Genomic DNA, 26290 nt, shown 5'->3' on the forward strand with positions numbered 1-26290 from the left:
AATATTAAGTTAGATGGACCAGTGTACTGACTTGGTATGGCTTCCCATGTTTTTAAAGACACACCAGACTTTTCAGTGTAGATTAGCTAGAGCTGCTCCCTCTGCATTCAGGAAGCTAGTACCAATTTCAAAGTTGTATTTCAGCTCCATTGATGTACACTTGTTAAGGCAATTACAGGCACATTTATAATGTAACTGGGATGTACCCCAGGGTGCTTCAGAGAGCCCTTATCCCTCTCCTTTAACCTGCTCCCGAGGGGAGTGGCAAATGATGTTTCGCAACACATCACTAAGAAGAAGTACTTTCCCCCCCTTCCTTACTGCAGCAGCTGAAGTGCTGACTGTTAAGAAATACTGCCACCTAAGGCTGTGTCTGAGAATAGCAGTCTACACTATAAGCTGGTTATACAGTTAAATGTAAACATTTACAGCTCAAAAGGCTTAAACCAGGGTCAGCAAACTTTCAGCAGGGGGGCCGGTTCACTGTCCCTCAGACCTTAGGGGGGGCCGGACTATCTATCTATCTATCTATCTATCTATCTATCTATCTATCTATCTATCTATCTATCTATATTGGGGGGGGGGGGGGATGAATGAATTCCTATGCCCCACAGATAACCCAGAGATGCATTTTTAATAAAAGGACACATTCTACTCATGTAAAAACACGCTGATTCCCGGACTGTCCGCAGGCCAGATTTAGAAGGCGATTGGGCTTGATCCAGCCTCCGGGCCTTAGTTTGCTTACCCATGGCTTGAACAGTTTTAAAGGCTGTATGAAAAGGCTTCCATAGAATGTGAAAGCCTGCACATGCAGGCACATTTAGCATAGTGATTTGGTTCAAACATCTTTATCAGTTTTTCATCAATACCACTACTTACCTTATTTGGATTCATAAAATAAAATACAGTAGCTGCATCAACTCCCTGCTCCCACATTCTGCCTCTCTTACAATGCAGGCTTACAGGCTGCTGCCTCTGCCGAAGCAGTAATGGTTTTGTGATAGGGACGGTTGTGTGTAAAAGGAATCAAAGTGTAAAAGTGACCCAAGTGTAATCCAAATTGCTCATTACATTTAATGGGACCTGCTAGAGCAAGTAGGAGACAGCTATCGATAGCCACCCAGAAACCACCTCGCAGGGTTGTTGTGAGGATCAATGGATTGGGGAGCTCTCTGGAGGAAGTCGCACGACTGGGTCTGTTGATTTGAAACAGGATCGCATTTGGTGGGTGGGGGAGAAGAGTTAAAGGCGCCTTCCACCCATGCTGTGCTCTCACTCTGGATCAGAGACCCGTCTGTAGTTTGATTTTTTTAAAAATCCTACATGACCACATGACTAGTGCCAGATCTAGTTTGGGCCTTATTGTAGGTTACCAATGCATGCTAAACCAATGTGTTCAGACTTTGATTGGTGGTAGTGTAAAATATGCTGACTGTTTTAAAATGCTTCGTTTCTTTACTGTTTTGAGGCGAAGTATTTTAAATATTAAACTGTTTGTGGAACGGGATATGAAAGTGGTAACAGCAGACATGTTCAACAAATCATGTAACCTAAGCCTTTTATTATTTCCTAATCCAAGTGGATAGTTCAGTTGGTTAGAGCGTGGTGCCGATAATGCTAAGGCTGCCAGTTCGATCCCTATACGGGACATGGATGATTCTCAGATGAACTCTATGCTTCTATAATAGATACAAAGAAATGCACATCAGCACAGGCTGTTTCTGAGCTTATTTAGTGACTCTTCCTCACGTAGCAACCTCTACTTGCCTGTAACATTACTTTTCTTCCCAGTGGGTTCTTCCAAGCATTACACAAACATGCACAAACAAATTGTGTGTGTGACAAACAATAGGCACATTATTCTCAATCACCCACCCTTCATCCTAAGTTCCCAATGTGGGTTATAACAATTTAAACACAGCGTAGAAAAGTTTTAAACAGCTTACATCACGTTACATCTAAAAACATACGTCTCAAGTGTCAAAAGCCAGGGTAAAAAGGTGTGTCTTTATGAGCAGAGGTGAACACTCATCAAGTAAATTGAGCTATACCTTTTTCATTTTCTTTTTTCTTTTATTTTAAATGTAGTTCGAAGGACCCTTCAAGTTAAGCTCTTTACATATTAAAAGGCTTAAGAGACAAGACCCCCTCTGTCCTAACCAACAACAGAGATGTTGCCTCACCTTTCATCCCAGGCTAAATTGCAGTTACACATTTTCTGAAACAGAGCTGCCAGTGTAAAAATAGTTACCTAATGTAACAAGCTCCACTTCCGAGGCATACACTACAATGATATATGGACTGCAAATATGCAACAGAAAACCATCACTCAACAGCTCACTCTAATGGTCGTCTCTAATCCACTAATACATTTTGTGAAGGATAAAACGGCACCAGGGTAACAACAGTGAGGACTGTGGAGACCGGTGAATGCTGATCATCAACCAGAAGATGTAGGGTACAGGCACTACAAAGCCTTCATCCTTTTCTGAATGCATGCTATTTTAAACTAAGTAGTCCGGAAGTAATACATTTTCAGCACTCTGCAGCAGGTGCTAAAACCTGCAGTACAGCCAGAAAGTGGTACATTAGCTTCTCTAAACTTCTTGTAGTCAAGCAGAGGGAGCAAGAAAACAAAGGAGTGGCCACAGTTAATTTCTCTCCACTCCAGACTGCCACCTATCACCAAAAATGGGAAGGAAGCATAGTTGTTTCTTTCAGCAGGTTTTAATTTTTTTATTTTGCAAAACCAATACCTCCAAGGTTTGTCAGAAAGGGCACTGAAGCTAATTTTTCTATTTTGGAAGTTTTTCTGTGCAATGGCGGCGGGGGGGGGGGGGGGGGGGGTTAGTTGGTTGGTAAGGCAACAGGGGTAATAATCTGCTTCAGTGTTACATTTAGTTTCCTATGGATTGGCCTCAAAATAAGTATGAGTTTCCTGCATACCACTGTGACCTGGTATCAAACAACCCTCAGAGAATCAAACTGAGAAAGGAGTATTTTTTTTAAAGTGCTAGGATCTATAATGTTCTAGCCAAAGGGAGCTGTTCCTGCTGTTCAACATACTGAGACAAGAATTTAAGAAAATTGATCTCTCCCAATGATCTTTATGACAGATTGTTATTTTAAATCTGAAGACTAAGGAACTAAAAAAACAAAACAAAAACAATTTGACTATACCAAGTATAGAGTCAGAGAGTGATAAACACTTTGATCGAAACATTTTATCCCAAAGCTGTCCAAGCAGAGAGCAGGATGGCAAAAAATTATGAGTTAAAGATGACAAAATAATGAAAACTAGAAAGGTTTTTTGATACAACTCTGCTCACCTTGGGGAGAACACTAGCCAGTTCAAACCTGTCTTTTCAGAAATAAACTACCACCTTACAGGGAAGTGATCAGAAGCAAATTGCTGAGCAACCATGACTACTGTCTCCATATTCACAGGAAACACCACACAATAGAAGCCCTGTTTAGGGGTTTAAACTTGCTTGTTCTCCACTAGGTGAGTGGGGATGTGGTAAATAATTCTATTCCTCCATCCCATTACTGAAAGTCCCATAGTACTCCACATGTTGAGGCTGAATTTATGCAATCGTGCAGATTCCCCACTTGATTTAGTATCTAGGTTCTAAATCACAGGAGGAGCCTGAGGACCACCAGCTCCCACTACAAACTTTCACCATACAACAGGCTTCCTCAACCTCAGCCCTCCAGATGTTTTGGCCTACAACCTCCATGATCGCTAGCTAGCAGGACCAGTGGTCAGGGATGATGAGAATTGTAGCCTCAAAACATCTGGAGAGCCAGGTTGAGGAAGCCTGCCCTACAATGTAGATGGGCCTGTCATGGTGATGTGATGTGATGCAGTGGGCTTAGTATGTGTATACCTGCTGTACCCTACTTGCATAATTGAGAACACAAGTTTATAAACATCTGAACAGAGATATAGCTTAGAGAAAAATCTCATCAACTGTCTTCCCCACCATACATGGCTTAGGACATTCGTCACAATAATACATTTTGAATGCGTTAAAAACATCCAAAACCAGAGAGCAAAATGGAATTTATATGGATTGTTATATAGCCCCCCCCTTTTGTGGTAACAATTTAATTTCTGGCTTGTTTATAGTGTTTTTAACCTGTGTCTAGATCCACCCTTAATTTTCCCCCAGTAAGAGTTAGTTTTAACTTTCGTTAACATAGATGTAAAACCGATTCACAATGAGCTCCACCACAGATTACTATAAAATGCACAGTATTTTGTAGTAATCTCTTCCTGTGACACATGCATGCATCCACATGGATACCAAGTAGTTCTGGTGTCAGGACACCTACACAGATACATTCAACTCCCATGCAAATTACACCTGAAATAATATTTAGATGACATCATATGAATGTGAAACCATTAGTAATGCATTTTAGGTTCAAAAGCGGCAGGATTTAAAAATCCTTCCTTTCTAACTAAAATAAAAGTGGAGAAATATCAGAGGACAAGGGCATGTAAATTGATTAGTGATGTGAACAAATAAACTCAATGCATGCTTTTTAAGTACCACACAAAAGGAGAGCACTTGGATGAAAAAGAAACTTTAGGAAATAGGAATCCTAACATTATCGCTTTTGGGAAACAAAGTTGCTTAGCATCTTAAATTTATAGTGGCATGAGATTACCTGTTGCAACAGGCTTAACAGCACTACTCTTCCAGAGTTCATAAGTTTGCAGCATGACTCCTCTTCAGGAATTCACATTTAACATGCAAAAGAACAAGCAGTAGTGAACTGGGTGAGCCCCAGCTAATGTGTAATTGATGTTAAGCAGTTTCCGTGTGTATAGGGAAGGGAACTCTCATCAATCGGGTCTCCCATCCTCAATATGCGAGTAAAGTAGCCCCTTTCAGATTAATGACACTCATACATTAGCCAGGCACACTCTGCAGCCAATGCAGTGTAACCGGGGGCGGGGGTAGGGCTTGACAGACTGCTTGCCCCTTGTGAGTTCAAACAAAATGCCTAAAAATGGTGAAGATTCTCAATCATTCCAAGTGCCTGTAAATTTCAGATGAGACAGGATATGGAACATTTGTCTTACCTATTGAATGCTTTGAAATTATATACCAAACCATTCTGCACATCAAACATTATCCACGCAGACCAGTACGCATTTGAGCTGGTAAATGAGGAAAAAGGGAGGCAATTTGTGTGTACAAATGAAAGGGAATCTCCACATCACAGTATGAGACTCAAAAGGATGAAGTCAAAACTTCTGTCAAGAAAGAAGTATTTTTTTCTTCCTTGGCCATAGATAGGTGTATTACTTTAGGTTATGCAAGTATGTATTGTATAAGCACTTATGCTTAAGCCTAACGATGCTTAATGATAGAAAGTTTGGGTTGTACATACTTGCTCCTCTTTGTTTTCCAAGTAAATATCATGCATTCTAATGCTTTTATTTAATTTAAAGTTTTGTGGTGGGTGCCTTCCAGTTCATTCCTTACACCAAGATCTGAAAAGCATACTCAACTCAGAAGCTACACACAGTATTGTAGTATGGTTGACCATTAGTTAGTTGTACCACAAAGTGGTGTTTGCTCCCAGAAAGGACAACTAGGGAAAAGAAAATGTTTGCCTGTTTTTAAATACTGAGCTTTCCTGGAATTTTGGTACTCTTGCAAGACAAACCAAAAAGTGAGGCGGGAGAAGGTGATGTGGGCATCATGACTTTTTTAGCGTCTTGCAGTGTATGGGGCAATGGCAATTGCTCCCACCAAGGATGTAACACACACCAAGATGCCAGTTCTCCCTTTGCCCCAGTGATTCCTGCTTCTCTTCAGTGTGGGACCTGTCTTTGGCCAGCTGAGGGCTCAACCCCTCCATGCTGTTTTCTGATACCCATATTTGCATGCAGCATGAGAGCTATGCACATACACAGCTCCTGTTGATTCTGGGGAGAAGCTTTCTTCTAACGAACTAATAATAATAATTATTTTTGCATGCCCATAGGCTCTCTCCCATTTATTGGATTCCCATCTTGCCCTATGTCTCCATCCATTTTGCTGTTTGATATATCTGCACACTCACTTTACTAATATAGGGAGTGATACACCAGAGCTTAATTCCTCAATTCTTTTACCATGTGCTGAATTTCAGTGTCCATAGTTTTAGGAAAGATGCTGTTGGATCTCTCTCCAGAAGCAAACTCATATGTTTTATTGTGCACACCGCTACCCCAACTCTAAATCTAAGGGTTGGTTCCAGTCTAATTTAGCTGAAATTGATGGGACTTAAAGAGCAGCTAACCTAGGTTGGATCCAATACCAAGATTTCAGGAAATACTACTTGTTAATTCCTTGCAAGAAACTTAACATATCTAACCAATTGTATTAAATGCTGAAACACTGCACTGGTAGAATTTAAATTTATTTTGAGAAGCAAAATAATAGTTTTGAAATCCATAGTACCAAACAGAACCTGCTTAACCATAATTTTATTTCCATATAGAACTGCTGAGAACAGATCAAATATTTTCTACGCCCAGTAAATTAGGCCTGTCCTGATTATGGGGCAAACATAAGAACGTTTTCCAGTCAATTTAATATTAACCAAATTTCAAATGTCATCCATATTAGCACTGTGATTATATTAAACACATGCCAAGGTGAAATTTGTAGTATACGAGAATTTTGTTTTTTCAAAGACTTCCCTCCAATGTTTTTTATTATTATTAAATCACTGCATTGAGAAAATGAGTGAAAATGCTCTGGTTTAAGAGCATGCACTGACTTGGGCTATAACTGAAGATACAGAACAACACTTTCTTCCTCAAAAGTAATAGGCAGAAAGATGAACAGTTCATTAAAATAGTAGATTTCTACTGAAACACAACATGCAGGGCTTTAACACACTTCTGTTTTCCTTCCCCAATACGTTCAACAAAAATCCACTTGCTTTAAAAAAAAATTCACAAAACGTATTACCACTTTGGGTTTCCTATTTAGTTTTCGCTTAAAGATATTTAAGTACATAAAGCTACAACAATTACACCTGGAGTATTACAATAAGAAGAGATGGAAAACTGGTATTTCAACTGAAAATACATATATTCTAAATGAACCAAGGACCTTTTAATAGGGTTTCAGATAACTGCAGGGGATCTATAGGGAAAGCGAAGTTCGGAACTTGCTGTTTAAAAATTGTATTTGCAACTGTGACTAGCTTCTCTTCTTCAATAGCGCCCTGAAAGAAAGAAGAGAGAACACTGTAACCATCAGTTCATAATTCCATATTCATTTGTTTCTCCTTCCACCCAGTATCAGTGCATTCCCCTTCTGTCACACTTCAATTTGCTAAAAACAACTTCTACTAGATACAAATGGTTTACTTAGGGTTGCAATCCTATGGTCCCTGTGAAGGTGTTGCACGCGCTATAGGATTTTGCGGACCCCCGTCTGCAAGCGGAGAGGGAGATCCACAGACGGAACAGGAGCTCTGAACATGGTATCCTTGCTACTGTCTAATCACTAGAGGATATCCATAAGGCAAATTGGAAAGACTTTTTAAAGGGGGTGGGGCGGGCGGTAAGCCTGGCAGTGCTTTGATTTGATATTTCCTCTGCTGTAACCACTCTGGTGAGACTGCTGTTATACTTACTTGGGCTGTAGGAACGGGATCTTGACCGTGATCTGTAACGACTATAGTAAGGTGAAGGTGATCGCCTCCTTTGAAGAAAGTATACAAATACATTTGTTAGCAGTGGCTCTAGTGCATGTGCCGTATGTACTATTCAAGAGTTTAAAAAATATTGTCAAATGATTTGTACAGCATACACATTTTTACCAAATGGAAGAACCAAGCTTCATTTGCATGGTTTCTTTCTCCCCCACAGAATATTGGACAAATTTAAAGACACCTATTTTTAAATAGTATTCCACAGTGATTTAAGGTGCTGATTAATATGGAAACATTGTTTTTACAAACCATAAGACATCAACAGATTAAGAGAAAACACACACACACACACACACACACACACACACACTCTTTCACATAAGTCTGTATCTTTAAGCTCTCATAAGTATCTACTGTTATACCTGACCAAATGTAAGGCAGACTAATTTCTGGGTACCATACTCATATGGGCATGTTATTTTTACCCTCAAACGTGCTCCTGCAGCTGCAACAAATAGTGGTTCTTGTGCCAAAGAAACCTGGAGTTGAAAGGGACTACAAAGATAATCTAGTCCTCCTCAACCCAGTCATTTCAACACCAACGACATATGGCACACTAAGTTGTAATACTACATAAACACAACTTGCTATCCAAGCTCCCTGGTTAGAAGAAATGTTGGATAAGTTTGATTTTCAGAGAGATGTAACTAGACTGGTGTGGAAAAAAACACATATATGATTACAACATGCTACTGTAAACTGTTGACCATAGGTTAGCTTTTATATGGAATAGTTTTAATTCCCTGTTTTATCAGGTACTGGGTTTTTTTGTTTTCTCGGTTCTAAGATGTTTAAGCTATTTTACTTGGCTGATTTGGCTTTAATTATTTCGTTTCAAAATATTTATTGTTATATGCTTTGAGACTACTGCAGAGTTTGTAAAACAGGCTAAACATGCTTTAATAAATTGGAAAGCAGTTATATGGATGCAATAATCTTATTTGCAACAAACCATAAATCACTATACAAACTATAGTTCACTATATGAACTAACAGAATTTTTGAAGACTATAAACTTATCTCAAAATTTCTATACCTAGGGGCTCCTTGAGGGCTAAAATTAGTGGGGCCCACCAGTCACAAAATGGTAGTGGAAGGATGGAGCCAGCAATTAAATGATGGATGAACCCAGAGATTAGCACAATTGCCTGGCAATTACAGACATTTTCTATTGACATTTAACCCTTCTTTAGAAACAGCTCAATCCTATGCCAGAGCAATCTTCTTGCAGCAGGGAGCTCTAGTACTGACATGACTTTGGATCAGCAAATTCTGCTTAAAGCAGAGAGGGTAAGTGAAGGCAGATTTTAATATTCTTATCCCAACCACCCATGTTTCATCCGTTTTCTGTGTTCCTTTCACATTATTTCCTCTTCCTAAAACAGCTACCCACTCTTATCCCTTTCCCTAGTTTATTACTGCTTTTGAAATATAAACCTTTCATCTAGTTTGCCAGCAAACCAAACAGGAATAAAGGGGGGACTGGTATGTGTGTCCAGAAGACAAAGAAGCATAGGGACCAGAAGGCTCTACAGCAATCCGAAGCTTCTCCTTTTCTTCTTGCTCAGTCTGCTTGTCCCTTTAGACCAGGAAAAGGCAAACTCTGGCCCTCCAGATGTTTTGAGACTACAATACCCATAAACCCTGACGACTGGTCCTGTTAGCTAAGGATGATGGGAGTTGTAGGCCAAAAACACCTGGAGGGCCGGAGTTTGCCTATGCCTGCTTTAGAACCCATCTTTCCCATTCACTCTCCCCTCACACTCAGTGGGCCACACGATCCCTTTCTTCTTTTACCTTCTTCTCCAACTTTGCATACTACAGCCTCACTCTGTAACCAGCTCCTGACCATGTGTCTGCCTATGCCTATGCAATGTTCATGCTTGTGACAAAGATTTCCTCTGAGCCTTTTCATTTAAATCAGAATGCATACCTGTAACGGTAATCATATTCTTCGTATCTGTCATAGCCTCGGTCATATCCTCTGTCGTAATAGGAATCACGGCGACGGCCAGCTCCTCCTCCGCCTCCTCCTCCGCCACCACCTCCACTACTTTTTTGGGAGGGAAGGCAAGATGCATTATGCAAAATATTAGGATTTCTCTTATTTCAAGAAAAAAAACCCCACATTTTTAACATTTAAACATGCAGCTCACGGGTTTCCCATTCAAGGTATTACTCAGGTCCACGGACTGGCTTAAGCTACAGGATTAGATAGCTCTTTAGACCATTCAACGGGCAGAGTTCACATTTAAAAAGTTATCCAGAACTGTCTGCCTTTAATTGTATTTGTAATTATTGTTCACAGTGCATTGTAATGCATGCTACTCAGCAACAGTGAGTTATGAGGTGGCATGAAAATAATGACAATAAGTTTAAAGAACATGAAACAAATGGATTTTTAAAAGGAATTTCTTGAGTAAGACAGTGATTAGCCTATGAAGAGACAGAACTATTGCATTTATTGACAACATAGTTTCTTATGAATCACAGACTCTAAAATGCAGTTCTTCTGATTAAGCCAGGAAAACTCCTTACTGGGTTGGCCTGCCCATGTAGATTCCAGGGGTGGGCGTGTGTGCTCTCTTTGTGATAGAATAATCCACCCGGATTCTCCTGCCATCCAGCTCCATTCCATTTGCATGTTCCATTGCCTGCAAAGAAGGCAGGCACTTTAGTTCCAGCAACGAGAAATTAGTGCTTATTCTTATTAAGCAAAATCAGCTTGTCTTTAGTTATTAGTATCCTGCTAATCAGTGGACCGTCTTTTCTCTAGCAGAGAGAATTAAAATGTCTCCACTGACTTGGGGCATTAAAGTTAGTGAAATAGGATCCCTTTTAAAGCCAGCACCCTGCTAAGAAGCTGATGCATTTCTGACACTTTGTTTTTAAAGCTCCCCAAAAAAGGTAAACGGAGCCATTTCCCTTGAAGCAAAGGGACCGCACACTAGTGTGGCTTCCTGCAGGGTGCACATGGCTGGGTTACTACTGCTGTTCAGCTGCCATTTCATGCTTTCTCTGTCTCCTACCATCTCACTTACAAGGACCTATTCCAGCAGAGCTTAGTAAAATGGCAGGTTCAGCCTATACGACTTCCTAATTACTCACTCACCACATGGCAGTTTACTCAAACAATACATTAAGGAACTGACTCCACATCAGGCTCTATCTCCAACGCACTCTCATGGATGTTATATGCTTTGCCTCAATTAACAGTGAGTTTTTAGCTCTATTCTTAATCATGCAAATTAGACAGCATCAATAATTTACAATCAGATGATATAATGATGATTTATTAAATTTCTATACCACCTGTCACCTGAAGATCACAGGGCAGTTCACAATATAAAAACACTAAAATACATTCAAAGAAAAATAATACCCCTATTTTATTATTAATAATCCATGAGCAAATTTACATAAATCCTGTTAAAAGGTTTGACCCTTGATCCCTTTTGTGTGTGGTGGTGGTGGAGATTCTTGGTTGCTACCTACTCCATGTCTGTTGATGCAAATATTTTCCTTTTTTCTTTTTGCTTAATATGGGCTGAAGAAAATATATGGCACTGCTTTTCCACAAATGCTTAGGCTCTACAGCAACCGTCATGCTTGCAGTTGTTCAAGAATGCCACAGTATGCCTTTTTGTGAGCAGGCGACCCCTTCTGTGGACAAAATAGTAGCTTTCGACCCAACCTAAACAATACAGTTGTACCTCAGAAGTTGAACAGAATCCGAAAACCAAAGTGTGGCTTCTGATTGGCTGCAGGAAGCTCCTTCAGCCAATCAGAAGACTCCTCAGATGTTTGGGTTCCAAAATAATGTTCGAAAACTGGAACACTCACTTCAGGTTTTTGATTGTTTGGGAGCAGGAACATCTGACTCCCAAGGCGTTCGGGAGGTATGACTGTGTTACATTTTTGGCACTGGAGTTTTGTTTAACTCCAGCCCTAGAAAAAAGGCTTACTTCATAATTTAGGGCCTAAACTAGGGGAAAATCAAGATCCACATGGTTACTATTTACATTGTAAGAAATTAAAAATAAAAACAAGAACATTCTACACTTTGATTCAGTACAGTACTTCAAATGTGATTAAATGTGGGCTATATCGCCACCTAGTGATTTCTTTCTATCACTGAAACACAGCAAACACTATTTTAAAGAATCTTCTCTCACCAAAAGGTTCATGCTACAAGAACAAATGAAATTCCGGAATCAATGCATCATAGATTATAGCACTATTCATACTAATATATATAGTTCCTCCAAGACAACTTGGAAAATGCTATTATGCAAAGGAACACCAACAAAGACTACCATTCAAATTTCATACCTTTATCAAACAGCTTCACATAAGTACTGACACATCATCAACACAGTCTCCGGAATCAAACAAATCCAAATGACATTGCATAGGGTTTTTTTTTTTAAAAAGAGCCTGAAGTACATCATCCCCCTCATGAATGAGGCACAACCAAGTAGATTTAAGAATTACAGTAACCAGATCAATTTTCATATTATATATGACTGTGTACTTTAAACCTGAGGAAACATTCTCAGTCAAAATTATGTATTACAGCAGCCACACGATTTGATTAAAACTATATTACTACTATGTTGATTTGAAGCTAAAAAATTGAAATTTAATTTTTAATGCCAGTTTATTTTTCAGAAGCTTATGCTTCTCTCCCAAATGCAGTTTTTTCAAATGCCTAGTTTGAAATCCTGGTTAGTGTTTACATTTATCAGGTATAAGCCTACAGTTTGGTTAAGAGGGAATTTACATACAAGTGAGCACACAGAGTACACTCTCACAGTCTTCATTTAGTCTTGATTATTGTTAGCAATCAGGAGGTAGGTCTGCACTGGACAACTGTGGCTGATTCACAGATTTATACAGTACTATTACAACTTTTTTAAAAGAGAGAGAGAGAGAGAGAGTGCTGAATTTGCCTTTCATTATATGCTTATGTTCTGCCTTGGCCCCAAGGCTTGTGTGACTCCTCCAGGCCTCTCAAATGACCTGGAAGTCTCCAGGGAATCTCAACTCTGTGGGGAAACCTCTACAGCCTCATAATCACTGGTAAACTTTGCAACCTTCCCAACTTAATAAATTTACCTCTTTAGAATCATCTATTCTTTCAAAGTAAACAAAAGCAAATCCTCTTGATCGTCCAGTTCGTTGATCATAAACCACATTGACACCGCTCAAAGGTCCGTAACGAGAGAAGACTTCACGAAGATCCCTCTCAGTAGTATACAAACTGAGGCCAAACACGCCAAGGCATGTATTAGGATCTGGATTAGCCTAAAAAAAAATGAACCAAATTCAAGTATCAAAGCATGTCTAGAACAGTGGCAGTTGCACATTCACTCATTCTTTTACTGACATAGGCAGCAAGGTATTTTGGATAACTGCACATTTTGTGTAATACAAAAAGGGAAAGGAAGATCTATTATGCCTACTCCACCACTGGATCCAATTCTCATAATGAAAGAGGATTCAGAAGGTCTCGCTTTATTATGCTGACTAGGGAGAGGGGCAGATTGGCTGCACAGAGAGTACAGCAAACTAGCTGGACTTACTACAGAGCAGCTAATCCTACAGAGGTTTGACAATATACTGGTTAGAGGGTTTCTAATGCAGTTATGGCAAGATGCAGGGGTAGCCAACATGGTGCACTCCAGATGTTTTGGGCTACAAGATTATATTGCAGGGGTATCCAACATGGGGTTCTCCAGAGGTTTTGAACTTACAACTTCTATCAGCCCCAGTTGGCATGGCCAAAGCTTAGGGATGATAGAAACTGCAGCCCACAACATGCAAAGGGCATGTTTGCTGCAAACAAGAGAATTAATTCTTTGAAATCTGACCAAAATGCTGCATTCTGTTGATGTCATGATGGTTCCATCTTTTACAGCTTGAAACATTTATTTACCATCTAGTGATGGGCAGATGGAATGATATAGCATTCTGGTTTCAACACTGACTGGAGACTGTGTTTCAGACATTTGCCTGAAATTCTCCTTTCTGTTCAAGAACAACTTCCTCGAAGCAGCCAAACAGGTCTTGTTAATTTCCTCAGTGTCTTATTGCAAAAGAGCCATACAATGGAAACATACCTGCTTTGTACTACCCGCACATGTGCTCCAAAACTCTCCAAGGAGAGTAGAAAGGATCTCAAGTTCCTTTCCCACTCCTAAAATCAGATCAGTTTAACAAATGGAGCCTTAAGATGTTGTAATTCCATAATTTTAAAATGTATAATCATTTTTATATACAGTTTAGGAAATATAGAAACACCTGACTTTTGGCTTGCAGGATCCTTTTTTCTTTTCTTTTCTTTTGCCAGAGCCAGCAGGCAAAATGGTGGCTTGTAGTCCAAAACATCTGTAAGACACCATGCTGGGGACAGCTGATCTAGTCTACCCAAATATCTTCATACCAGCAAGGATTTAAATCTCATTTCCCACGCCCAACTTTAAATCTTTTGAAAGCTATTAGATATCAAAGTTGTCTGTTCTTGCAAAGAACTACACACCTCTTGGGTTTGGTTTTTTTTTGGGGGGGGGGCTCCTCCCATAAAGCCACCAGTTCTTTCCACCACCAGCACCCCCCACCCCTTAAGAGAAAATCAGGGTGCTCCTCTCCCCTACACTTCCTTGTTTGGGAAAGTACTGTGGGGTATTCATACTGCTGGTTGCTAGGGTAAACGCTAATAGACCTGACAAGCAGAAAATGCCAAGGCTCCTCTTATTCTTGACCGCAGAAACCTGCAAGCTGTGGATGTTATGCCTAATCAACAAAAATAAATTAGTTAAATGGATTAGCTTTTCTTATACATATATTCATAGTGAGATTTAAAATAATTTCCCTACAAGCTTACACTACATACTCTGCTGCCAGTGTGCCTTCTTCGGTTAGACATTGGAGAGTGACTGCGGCTCCTTCGACGCCGGTACTCTGGAGTGTATGATCTGCTTCGTGATCGCCTTCTATGAGAATGGGATCTAGAGCGAGTGTAACGCCTGTGAGAATGCCTTCTTGACCTGGACCTTCAAATGATACATTTTATTTGTTATATGAAAAAAACATCTGTGAAGCACCATAGAAATATTGAAGTTTTCATAAATTCATGCATTATTTTATATATATATATGCTCCTGAAAGCATATCAAAGCAAGTTTCTGGCACAGTTTTAAAATATCAAGTATTTTAAAATAAACGTTTTGTAAAGTGTAAATAACATTTTAAACATTTATCTGTTCCAGGGGCTCCCAAACTTCCCCCCACAAGGACCACATGAAAATTGCTTAGGGTCTTGGAGGACCACTCAATTATTTTTCTGCATTTTGTAGCAATTGTATTGTGCTGTGCTAGATGGTATATGATTTAACTGTACTGACTGCTTCTTTATTTCTTTCATTGCATTTTATTGTATTACAATTTGAATTTCTTAACTACTTGTGCAGGTAATTTCTTGAGTAATCGTTAGCCATGTAATGGTGTTTCAATACAACAATTTCGTAAGGTAGCCGTTCACCACAGAACATATAAAACACCACAAAGAACTGGTTCACATGTCATGGTAAGTCACATGTTTCTCAATCACTCCTGTTTTGCTTGGTCTGTCGTGGAACCAAGTTAAATCATGAGTAGAAGCTAAAGGAGAACAAAACCAGCCTTGTGATTTGTTTCTCTTGGTTCCAGGCAGAATGAAGCAAAGCAGGAGTGGTTGTGCAGTGTGCGCACATGTTTCTCATTTACAGGATGCCATGGTTTATTTCTTAGGTGATTTATTGTTGTGTGAAAATCAAGCCATTGTATGGAATGCCGGTTTATGGAAGCTTCACTGTCACTGGGGACAGAAAGGAGATAGCTTTTATTACATTTTAGGATCTGATTTGTCTTATGTTTTGTCTTATGTGATGGTAATCTACAAACTGTTCTCCAGTTAGAGGCACAAAGCCTTGCGACATCAGAAAGGAGAATTTTCATATCTTCTATAGCTATCAGGGTAATTTTCAGAGCACTTCCATAGTGTAGTTGGTGCTGCAACTAGGCCATGAGGAGGTACAACAACCTCACTGTGGAGAAGGGTTGTAGCTGCATGGCACAGGAAAAGCTTCACATGCCAAAGGTTCAGTTTCAAACCCCAGCATCTCCCGATAGGGCTGTCTGAAGCTCTGGGTAGTGAGAAGCAGTGAGTGTACACAGTATTGAGTGAGATGGACAAGTGGTCTACTGTATAAGGGAGCTTCCTATAATTCTATGCTACTCTGAGGAGCAGTTCAACCTTGCTAAAGAGCAAGGTCTGACATTTTAAAATAATCCATATAAAATATTCTTTAAAAGTACAACTCAAAATCTCTTCCATGAAACCCCTCAATACCTTGAAGGCTCAAAATAAGTAAGTTTTATGCAAAGACAAAATGTATAACAACAGACACATACCTGGATTTTGATCTTGATCGAGAGCGTGACTCAGAATGTTTAGAAGCTCTTGATGGGCTACGCGATCCTGACCTGCTCTCAGATTTTACACGAGCAGGACTCCCAGCTGCAGATTTTGACTGGGAGCGCGACTCCTAACAAAAAAAGCAGTATTACAAATGGTAGTGGTTGCACAAATGCCTACCTTCTTATATTAAAGTAACTATATTTTATTGATTGTGCCTGAAAAACAAATGGTTAGGCAATACCCTCCAGGACAAACTTCTGTTTAACCCACTGTTAACTTTGCGTGATTTCCTCAAATAGTTCCCTACTCGAACTGGATGACCAATGCTCTATTAACTAAGTAATCATGCAAATTCATCTACAACTTGATCATACAGACACTGGAACATAAACCATACATTTACTTAACCTAGGACCCATTCATTCTTCCAGATTCTTTTAATTCTACTTCACTCTTGCTTTCTACTTTTCTTCATTCTTCATTGAGTTTTTCATTTTTCATACTTCGTGTATTCTTCCCCAATTCAAACAATTCATTATAGCCTTAAAAATATTCAAGTGCTTCTATCTGACCAATCTTCTGTTCAATTTTTTCCCCCATTCAATTTTAATTTTCTGATCTTTAACACTTTTCATTAGCCTTCTTTTATCTTGATTTATCTTCCACATTCTTGGAAAAAACTCTTCCATTTCTTCACGAACATTAACCTTAATGGAAAAAGAACATTTAGTATATTTAAGCATGTGGGGATTATAAAACTCTGCTGGAGTTTCAGACTTTTAACTACCAAAATTGAATAGCCAGCAGGTAAAGTGCAAATAACTAATTTATAAAAGCAAAAAATCTTTTAACTGGTGTAATCATATAGGCTCTAAAAATGAGTCCACTGATTTCCTTGCAACATTTCCCAAATGTACTAAATCTATCCTGCTCCTTTTCTAACTTTAATCTCGTTCAATTCCATATGATACACATAGACTTCAGTGTTACCTTAAATACTAGGATTGCCTGAAGTTAAAAATGTCAAGCAAAACTGATAGGCCAGATTTCAAAGAGCTACACTAGATGCAAACAGGGAGTTAGACATGCCTAATATAATGCCCAGCTCCCTATCACCCCAGGCCGCACCACAAACTTTTAAATTCCCAGCTTCAAGAAGTTTAACATGCAGCTTGGGGAGCAGTTGTTCATGACAGACAAGTACCAAGTACAACTAGCTGCAGTTCTTGGGATTCAGGCCACAGATGTGTCAATGATCTAAATATTCCAAAATACTTTCCCCCCCTAAACCTAACCATTCTATCCAAAACCTACAAAATATGTGAACAGTAGGGAAGAAACGAAGCCAATTTAAGGCTCTTCTTCAGTAACAACTTAAATCAACTTCGGTAGTGGCTGCCATGTAAAGTTACCTGTAGAACTGGGACTGTTATTCTGTATTCCTTGTCAAAACAACAGATGAATTAAACAAGCAATACAGGAAAATAAGATATTTGAATAAGCACACTCAAGTGAGGTGATTGGGCAAACAGGGAAACTAAAAGAACAGATCAAGAATTTTATGGAAATATATTGCATATTTGAATCTGAATCGTCATTGTATGTATCATGAACATTACATTAAGATAAATCAAAACTGCCCTCCTTTTCTCATTTGCACAGCAATCTGTACTGCTCTGTCTAGCTTATTCCCTTTTTAGCCAATGAAAACTGCTTATTGCATTTATTTTGCCAAATGTCATTTTGTCTTATAGTTCTTACTGTTTTGTTTCTCATTAAAGATACCATTTTATCATTTCATTTCAGACCTGTTTTCCCATACTTATGTCATATTGAAGAGTGAAGTAGTGAATTTTTCAAAAGGGAATCTGCATACTCGCGATAGTCTAAACGTGCACATTTTAATAGCACCATTACTTTCCCCGAGCTGACGAAAATATTGTGGAGCTGTGTCTAATTGTCAAAACAAGACAATGTTCTTTTTTTTAAAAAAAAAAACATTAGGAGGAATGGGTAAGAAAGACAGGGAAATTGATGGTGGAAAAATGCTTAACCAAAGAAAATATTAAATATGAAAGTGGGGCAGGGTGCCTCATTTTTCATGCTTGCCCATATAAAAAATAAAAAACCCACTTCATTGACTAAGTTTCTAACCCAAACTTCCCATCAGCAAACTTCCACAAGAATCAATTAGTAAAGAAGGAGTATACTGTGCAGTGCCAGGTTAACACTCTCACAAGGTGGCAGCAAAAATATAACTAATAATAATTTTTTTCATATATGAAATTGTTTCACACTGGCAAGGCAATCTTAGGCATGCCTACTCAAAAGTAAGCCCCATGGAGTAGTAATTCAATAGGAATTATCCACAGGTAAGTGAGTAAAGGATAACAGCCTAAATTAAGGTGCTAAGAGAAGACTTAATAGTCAGATCCCAACTACTGTTGATTAAGCTTTCTTTCTGTTGCCTTCAGATAACTATGTTCATAGCGTAAAAGTGTCAAGAATGCAAGACAAACTTTCTGAGCAGAATCAAAGGTATCAACCCTTTAGACTAGCATTTATTCACATGTTTAACTTACACCCAACCATAGGGGAGCCGTGACTGAATCTTGAGGTGGTCATTTCGTCATCTGCAACCATGGATCTCTTCCTGGCAGCTACCTGCCCAATCCAATCACAACTTGAGACTCTTTCCCAGAGCTCTCTGTGCAGAGGACTCAGACAAGAGGTCAGGAAAACCACAAATAATCACTAGGTCCACCAAAATTTGTGACTCTTAATATTCAAAATGTAAATAGGTATATATGAAGGTGGGAGAAAGCTAAATTCTTTATCTAGTGTGTGATAACTGGGATGGTTTGGGACCCAATATAAACAAATCTACAGGACAATGCTATACATATTGACACAGAAGCAAGTACCACCAAATTCACTAAGACTTACTCCTGATTGTGCAGCCTTAAGAGTCTTGTGAGAAACAACCATTCAACTCTGAAGACTGCCATAAACAAAGCGAAATGGAAGGTACCACTGATATTGTAGATAAACAACTAAGTTTTGTATTATATGATGCGTGGGATATATGAACCACCTAGAGATATTTGGATGAAGGGCAGAATACAAATTTGAATAAATAAACAATAAAATAAACTATTTTTTTAAAGGATTTGTCAAATGAGCCCTTTCAAATACAATGATACTGTTATATAACATTGATAAATGTATACAAATAAGAATCTAAAAATAGTTAATTTTATTTTGCTGATACCTTCAACAAGACAGGACAATAAAGTTTCTCAAGCACTTTAAAATGGGCCTAAAGAGTTGCAAGAGTAAATCAATTAAAAGGTGTGATCAATTGAAAAAAATCATCTTCAATTACATTTCCCCTCATGACAACAGGGGTATCTTTTTACCAGCCTAAACCCTAGTGCAGGGAGGGGGGTTGCTATGCCCTGGCAAGTCCAAGACCTAGGTCCAAATTCCTAATGAGCCACATAATTTCTGTGCTCACCATCATTCAACCTAACAAGGTTGTTGAGAGGTTGAATAAGAGTAGATGAATAGAACTGGCATTGTAAAGCAGTTTTACACCAGAGTGCTATAGAAATAGAAGTTTTACAGCTAGCAATAAAAGCTCAATAAAGCTAATTAAGATACCATCAACTCCAAATAAAACCAGTATGCTCAGGGGGCACTTGGTGAAGAAGGGCAATGATCTGGTTCACAGGCAATTCTGTCTGCACAGAAAGTACTTCCAGTATCCTCAAAGAGACCAATTCAGGAACCCCATGTTCCCTAGAGTTGAGAGCACTCCAAAGTTTGTACTAACTACAGATCACTCAGACCCAATGCCTTAAGTCAACAATGTCGAACCAGTGGTAGATCACAGGATCCTCATCGTGTACAAAAAGTTATTGGGGGAAAGCTAAAAAAAATCTGTGCAATCTTCCCCCAAAAAACCTCAACAACTCTGGGCACTTCTCTCCTAAAAAAAAAATCTGGGCAATCCACCTACCCCACGCATGCTCCTCCCTTCAATGACAATGGGTAGATCACTGCCAGTTTTTTTTATACTGGGAATAGATCACAGTCTCTTGGGAGTTGGCCAAACCTGCCTTAAGCTATAGAAAAGGAGATCAGGCGAATTCATGAAAGTGTGAGATTCTGCAGCCTAGTAACTATAAAAACAGCATGGTATCTGCTCTGGTCCTTGGGGAACCAATATACCATGCTGTTTTTATAGTGCAGAAGACAACTCTGTATCTTTTGTGGAGACATTTTTCCGCCTCTCTGAGGCCAGGCTGGGGTTCCTACTGTAAGCAGCTGTGCTGAACCTGGCTTGGAGGACAGCTGATTGCCCATCAGCTTGCCCTATGGGCTGCTCCCCATGGCCCTGCACTGGTCCCTGCTGCCCTCACAGCCCGAAAGCGAAAACTTCCAAGGACCACATGCTGGGATTGTTTCCACACACTCTCTCAGACAACCCTATCTTCCATCCAGACTAGCAAAAGGATTATCAAAGCTCAAGGACAATTTGTAGCCAGGCAAAAACACTCAAGGATAGTGAAAAGCAGAAATGATGAGGAGTGAGGCCTGGAAGTGAATCTTAGAAGCCAAACAGAGAGGTTTGGAGGGCCAGATTTGGCCCCCAGGGCCCAAGATTCCCCACTGCTGCTTTACATCAACATTCCAACATGGCACACACATTCTGAGTCCATTTCTGAATATATGTTTAGAACCGAATAGCTCAAAGGCATAACTGGAAGTAGCAACAATGTAACATAGCTAACACTTGAATTGTTTGCCTTTGTTATGTTAAAAGCATGGACAGGATAAACACACCAGTGCAGGATAGAAATATAGTTCCCTTAAATTTCATCCAAAGCTGAGAACTCAGCCCTAGAATTTCTTTTAAGCATTCATGTTTAGCCTTGAAATGTTTAGAAACAATAAAGGAGGGCACTGCCTTCATTACTAAATAATCAGAGCAAAGGCCTAAACTTCTAGGATTAGGGTAACAGCCTTCCAAGGCCCAAGAGTGTGGTTGCTAGACAGGCTCCCATGTTAGAATCTAAAAGGGGTTCAGACATTACATGGCAGTGTTTTTGAACACTACAATAAACATAAGCAATTATAATACAGATCCAACATACAGCCTGACAAAAATCCTTTAAAAAATTATTAGAAGTCTGCATCTATGTTTTTTAGGTATGTTCCAACCATAGGACTACCAATATTTTGTTAAATCCCCAAGCATCAAACATCCAATCACCTGCAATTTCCCAATCCTTTATGCAACTATGTAGGATTAAGAAAATATAGAATTAACTTTGAACCTCTCAAGTTGTCAAGTATTTATTGGAAACAGTAGTAGTGTTTAGTCCTGCTTCAAAATGCACTTCTACAACTGAAGCCTTCAAGTAATTGTCAGGTTGGCATGTTTTTTGTTTTGTTTTTGTTTTGGCTGTCTCTGAGAAACACTAGCCCAATGAGTTATCTTTCTCAAATGTATTCAGTCATCTGCCTTTTCCTACAAAAGCTACTAATATAAGAGCAAGCATGCTCTGGTACAGAACTAGGGCATTTAACATACAAAAGTGCCCTAAGCCAAGCCCCAACTCTAATACAGATATAGAATGATAAAACTGACTCCAGGAAGGCAGGCAAGGAATGAGTTAAGCTAAGGAGGAGGAGGAGGAGGAGGAGGAGGAGGAGGAGGACCAACACAGGTATAGCAAAGTATTTGTGGGCTCATTTACAAGCTATTTAAAATTTTCTTTTGAGCACCAAGTGTTTTATCATCAAACCCATTATCAGTACTGAGCACCAAAGCACTGAAAACCAAACAGATACACTCTACATATCCCAAATGACTACAAAGCATTCTGTAATAGAACACCACTTTTGATGCAGCAGTTTGCTTTGAATTGTGCAGATCTGTTCTAAGTGTAGTGAACTAGTTGAACACAGATACTCTGCCCTGCTAACTTTCTACAGAACTATGTGGCTCTATATATTTAACACAACTCATCATCACAGGTTAAACATGTTATTTTATTTTGTGCACATTCAAAACTAAATTTGAATGCACAAAGAATGCAAGGTATTTTCTTGGAATGTTCAATCAGCATTAAAAATCAGCTCAGGTTTTAGAGCTCCAGGCCAGTTAATGTGAAAGCTCCGGTGCTAGCTGGCAACTTTTCACTTCATATAATGAGGGAATACACAGAATGCTTTGATCAAATCACCACAGCTGGAATTAGGGTACATATAGACAAGGCTGGCCCACCCGAGGCAAGGTGAAATGACTGCCTCATGTGGCAAGCTTCACTGGGGTAGCAGATCCCCATGTCAATCTCCCTTCACCTTGTTTCTGATGTAGATTTTCCCTCACCCCTTCTTCCCTGGTGGGGATCTGCCTCTGGTGCCAAAATATATTAGGCTAGCCCTGCATATAGATATAAATGGTTCTAGATAGGGTGGTCTAGACCATGAAAGATTTATAAGGCAAGCACAGGAACTCTGAATTGGGCACAGAAGTTTACAGGCTAAAAGTGGACATCCCTGCTTTTAAAAACAGAGCAGTGGAGAAGTGGAGCTGGTAAAAAGTGTTCCTGGAACATCACTACCTGCTTATCCATAAACAAAGCATTCCAAAAAAAACAGAAATAGCATTCTCTCTATGGTAAAAAAATGGATATGGAAACAAATAGTGTGCTTTTCCTGTTAAGACATGTTGTATGCACGCATGCGTGCATGTGTTAAATATAGCATAGTAGACAGTACAGTACTGCAGTTAGTCGTGCAGTGAATCTGCGTCCAGCTACTTTACTACACCCTCCCCACCAAAGACTTAGGTGGTGGTAGTGGGTGATCCCATGTCTTCTTTGGCCTAAATTCATTTTGTTTTGTCTTAGCCACCATACATTGGTTCAACACTGACAGTCACTCCTGGATGCTTACATAAGAGAATAGAGATGGATGTGAGCAGCATATTGATATGGCAGGCCCTATTCCCTCAGCACTAAGTGAGTCTTCCAAATATCCTTATGCTGAATGTAGCCAATTTAAAAAACAACATGGAATCATTCTGACCAACAGCCCAGACATTCTGTCTAGAAGTTCAAACTGGAATTGAAGAATGGAATGACCTAAAAGGTGCTGAGAGGTCCAAAAAAAGTTTCTCCCTGTTCACCTCCAAGTGTAACTAATGCTATTCCAGTCCCATATCCAGCCCAGTCTGACCATAATTGCTAAGGGTCAAATAAATGTATTCCACCCAAGAATGGCTGGAATTGTTCAGCTTACAACACTCACCCAAACCTCCCTATTGCTACTTTTCAGATTTATAGGGGAAATTGTGAGTTGCAAGCTGTGCCAAAGACACATTTTTCAGAATCAAGAAATTCCCTCATACTTTATACTGGAGGGCAGGGGAAAGGAAGGGAGTCTCTCAAGCTGCTGTATAGTGGTAGATAAACACTAGTATAAAACACCCTGATCAATCAAGCTAAGATAATGCACTTTCCCCAGGCATGAATCCCAATGCCATTACTAAATAATGCCTCCAATTCATTTGAGAGAGGATTCACACCTCTCCTTCAGAAAGCTTCCGAGGGGTCAATCGAAGGATTTCCTACAACATATATAACAATAATAACAAAACAGCGCGGGTGAAGCACAGGCGCGGTCTTTGGATCAAACCGTTGAGTTACTAACAACAAACCTAAACAGAGCAAAATGTCTGCTGCCACCCCAGACACAACAAAAAAATTGATTCTGTCTTTCCTTGTTAAAACTATAAGTCGTACTGGAGATACAAGAAGGCTGCCTAGGAGGACGCTGACCTTCAACCGCATAGTAGGAACCCTGACCTAAAGCTGGGTCGCTACAGAACCACCGTCATAGCAATATACCAGTAAAAAAATAATTGAGAAGTAGGTTCCCAATTGTATGTGTGGCCTAAAGGTGCGTCTTCGGTCTGAAAAGATTGAGCCGGAGGGAAAACAGCCTTTTCTGCCTAAGAAAGAAGATAGCCTCGGTCCTCACGCGCCGGATTTCCTGATCTACACGAGGCGTTGAGATCCCTCCCTACCAAACAAATGCTAACTTCGCTCAGGATTTGGCGGTCGGGGCCTTGGAAAGGAAGAAAAAGGGGCTCGTTGTGCAGTTTTAAAAAATTATAAATATATATATATATAAACTTCATCGGGTTCTAGCGATAACGGCAGAGCTCAGAAGTAGAAACTGGGAAGAGGGTGGGCTAGGAATCAGGAGAGAGCGTAACAACCGGAATCCCAGGGTCATGTTTTGGGGGGTTTTGTTTTGTTTTTTTAAGACTAAAGATCCCGGTTCAAAAATGGGAGGGCGGGAAAGCCAGGCCCGGAACAGAGACCGCGAAAACGGCCCCCGCGGGCGTCAGCGCGGCCCCCACCTCAGGCGAAGGAAACCATTTTGGAGGAACAACGGCGCTCTCCTCCGGGTGGCTCCGCCCCGCTCCGCGCCCGGCTGGGAGGCTCCGTTTCCCCCGCGTCTCGAGCGACTTCGTGCCCTCGGGGCCAGGCCAGGCCTCCGAAACCTCGGCCTGGACAGAGAAGCGCTCACTACTCACCCTCCCCTCGAAGTTGTTCTCCTCCACGTCACTCATGGCGGCGCTTTCCTCCCAACCCGGCAGGCGGACGAAACGACCGGGAACCCGGGCGAGGAGCGCTTGAGCGCCGCGACCTTCTCCTGAGGCTGCCTCCTCAGTCAACCAGCTACCCTCTTGTGGCGGCGGAGGCGGCGGCAGCGGCAGTAGCAGCAGCAGCGCAAAATGGCGCCTCGCTCCGTAAGGTCTGCGCCCGACACTGCGCGAGGGGGAGGAGCTACCGAACGCCCCGCCCCATAGGCCACAATGGAGGCGACGCCGCCGTCAAGAGCGAAGCGGGAGGCAGGAGGAGTGGCGCAAGCGCAGTGGAGTCTACGCAGCCACTCCTGTTTAGGCCGTTGCTAGGTGTACGTTGTAGTGATTACAGTTCCTTTAGGCCTATAGTTAACAGCTGTTTCTGGGTTCAAAGCCTTGGCTTCCTTCTCCTCTGGGTCTGTGGAGGAATATGAACTTGGAATGTGGCTTCTGCCTGCTGCCTTTCCCTGTAGGGCTTGTAATCAAGTATGTATTATATATTATAGGATTTCCACAGCATCTACATTGGGAGCGAAGGCAGCTGACTCTAGGCTGGACTAACTCCTGTGTAAGTTTGGGCAGGATCCCCACACAACATTATCTCCAGATGTCCATTCCTTCTATATACACTGTAGCTGCTAAACCAATAGATACTGCCGGCGATCCCTTTAGCTTCGAAGCTCCACAACACATTCTCTTTAAAGGCTATGACAGTTGCCACATAATGCAGCTGCACTTTGGAACTCCCTGCCTCTTGAGATCAAGCAGGTACCTGCCCAAAACATTCCTGTTTAGACAAACCTGCCCAGATGCTTAGAAACTTCAGGTAATTTTAACTGGTTTTAGTATTTTAACTTTAGTATGTTTTAAAGTAGGGTTGTAAATTCTTCCTGAGTTTACTGTTTTTATTTTTTGTAATCCACTTTTAGGGATTTTTTATTTTGTTTTTGTTTTTGTTTTACAATTAAGCTGTTTATAAATTTTGTAAGTCATAATAAATCAGTAACAATGTTCCAGCCATATTTGCCCTCAACTGCTCACTTCCATGAGAAGAGGTATAGCAGGGATATCCAACCGGTCGATCCAGCCGATTGCAGGACCCTGATGCCCCCCCCCAAAAAAGAAGCTCAACAACTTCAGTTGATCGTCCCCCCAAAAAGCTCAACAACTCTGATGAAGCTTCCCCCCAAAAAGCTAAACAACTCTGGTCAATCCAATGGGGAGATCACTGCCATTTTTTTTTATAGTGGGAGTAGATCACAGTCTCTTGGAAGTTGGACGTGCCTGAGGTAGGGTTGCCATATTTTGAAAGGCAGAAAAGAGAACACTATGATGGCCGTGCAAAGAAAATACAGTGGTACCTCGGGTTACAGACGCTTCAGGTTACAGACTACGCTAACCCAGAAATAGTACCTCGGGTTAAGAAC

General features: G+C 40.4%; 1 protein-coding gene across 2 annotated transcripts; it reads right to left on the reverse strand.

The window, feature by feature from the left end:
* Nucleotides 1–6410: 6410 nt before the first annotated feature.
* TRA2A (transformer 2 alpha homolog) lies at nt 6411–24995 on the reverse strand. Of its 2 annotated transcripts, none has more exons than XM_079948090.1 (8): nt 24813–24995; nt 16189–16322; nt 14630–14789; nt 12853–13041; nt 10273–10388; nt 9668–9787; nt 7657–7724; nt 6411–7242 (listed from the first exon to the last, which is right to left on the reverse strand). In XM_079948090.1, exons 1-8 carry the CDS (start codon nt 24846–24848, stop codon nt 7232–7234), a joined length of 834 nt encoding a protein of 277 aa, XP_079804216.1. In that variant the 5' UTR covers nt 24849–24995; the 3' UTR covers nt 6411–7231. The 2 variants fall into 2 exon arrangements, with proteins under 2 accessions (XP_079804216.1, XP_079804215.1); XM_079948089.1 differs by having other exon boundaries at nt 14621–14789.
* Between the last annotated feature and the right edge of the window lie 1295 nt (nt 24996–26290).

Source organism: Podarcis cretensis, assembly GCF_951804945.1.
Source record: "Podarcis cretensis genome assembly, chromosome: 12".
Taxonomy (NCBI): domain Eukaryota; kingdom Metazoa; phylum Chordata; class Lepidosauria; order Squamata; family Lacertidae; genus Podarcis; species Podarcis cretensis.